The sequence below is a fragment of the Aptenodytes forsteri genome, unplaced genomic scaffold, assembly GCF_000699145.1.
Source record: "Aptenodytes forsteri isolate BGI_AS27 unplaced genomic scaffold, ASM69914v1 Scaffold324, whole genome shotgun sequence".
Classification (NCBI taxonomy): Eukaryota; Metazoa; Chordata; class Aves; order Sphenisciformes; family Spheniscidae; genus Aptenodytes; species Aptenodytes forsteri.
In genome coordinates this window covers 1421406-1422944 of record NW_008795485.1, presented here as the reverse complement: position 1 = coordinate 1422944, position 1539 = coordinate 1421406, and the positions used below count along the sequence as shown (strand labels likewise).

The 1539-nt window shown below is 56.1% G+C and overlaps 1 protein-coding gene across 1 annotated transcript in view; it reads right to left on the bottom strand.

Annotated features, from left to right (window-relative positions):
- IGSF9B (immunoglobulin superfamily member 9B) overlaps nucleotides 1-1539 on the bottom strand; it is a 42910-nt gene that overhangs the window by 30032 nt on the left and 11339 nt on the right. The window contains 2 exon segments of the mRNA XM_009281303.2: nucleotides 504-682; nucleotides 1385-1531. Coding sequence (XP_009279578.2) covers nucleotides 504-682; nucleotides 1385-1531 — 326 coding nt within the window.

Here is a 1539-nt window from a genome sequence, read left to right as displayed (position 1 = left end):
ACCTGCCGTACCATGCCACAGCCCCATCCCCTCTCCTCCCCGCCGGCTCCAGGGCACGGCACCACATTCCCCCCCCACCCCACCCCATTGCACATTAATTTGCTATTGTCAAAACATGGGAAAACACCGCAGTGCAGATCGAAAGGCTCCTTCCTGATGAAAGAGGCTGCCAGGATTACAGCCCGCCCCTAATTACCAGCAGTTGTTAAAGCCCACTTTCAAGGAAAACAGGTTGGCAATTTAATCTGCTCAGGAAAAAAGGAATTATATTTTGTTTCTCCCCAAATGATTTTTATTTTCCCCTAAGAAAATTAAGCATTGTAATGTGCTGGGGGAAAGCCACAGCCTTCCCCTGAAAGCAATTCCTCAGGCCGGGAGGATTACGGTTATTATTTTGCTATTGAGCCCCTGTGTGCCCTGCGCTGCATAAAACCCAAAAAGTGCCCCGTCTCGCAGAGGGGGTCAAGCCCAGGGCGGGACAGGGCACCTAGGGGTGCACCTGCACCGATGGCCACTTCCAGCCCCTCGGGCCGGCGGTTTGGAGGATCCATGCACATGGTGCAGGCAAAGCAGGCACCCTCCTCCTCTGGCTTCCCTCGCTCCTTCCTTCCCAAGCCCTCCGAGCTCGTGAGCAGGCAGGAGGGCGGCAGCCTCGCCGGGCAGCGTGGCAGCATCTCACTCCCTTTATGCAGGCAGGGGGAAAGGAGGCAGCAGCACGGCAGGGCGGCGGGCAGGGACAGAGCTGGTGTGCTGCACGGCCCTGCTTGCAAAGCTCCCGCTCGCTAATTGGGCTCAATTAGGTGGCTCTGCTCCGTGCCGCAGCCCAGCCATCCCCCCGAAAGGTTAAATTAATTACTCAAGGTCAGGCAAGACCAGCGAGGAGCTGCCGGTGCCCACGTCTCCTCTCCAGCCACCCCACTGCAGCAGGAGAGGCACAGCCCTGCTGCTGGGCTAAAAATAAGACCTCTCCTGATGTGGAGAATGACAATTTGCTAATTAGTTTAATATGCAGCCTTAATAAAATGAAAAAGTAATTTGAGTAAATCTGAATTTCAAGAAAACAAAGATTTGACTTTCTGATCTGTTTGTTAAGAGGAGATTCGTTCCCAGCCCCATTTCTTGATGTCTCTCCTTTAAACAAGCTCCGCATAATTAAACTGTGGAATCCCTAATAACAGTTTGTCCCTTTTTAAGTCGCACCCCGGCTGGAGCAGTCAGCCTGGATGGCTTCAGGCTCGTTTGTCTGCAAGGCGCAGATACTATCGAGGTCCGGCGTCCGTCAGAAATCAAAGGGAAACCCATCTCGGCACCGCACCCAACCCCACAGCGATGCCGCAGCCCCCCGCCCGCCATGCCGGTGCTGCCCCCGCCGCACGCGGCTCACCGTTGACCGTGAGGTGGACCCAGCTGCCGTTGTGGAAGGTGTCGTACTGCTGGTCCAGCATGAGCACTTTGCACTCGTACCAGCCCTGGTCCTCGGAGCGGACCTGCTCAATGCGCAGGGAGGCTTTGTCGTGCAGGCTGGCCCGAGCTGCGGGG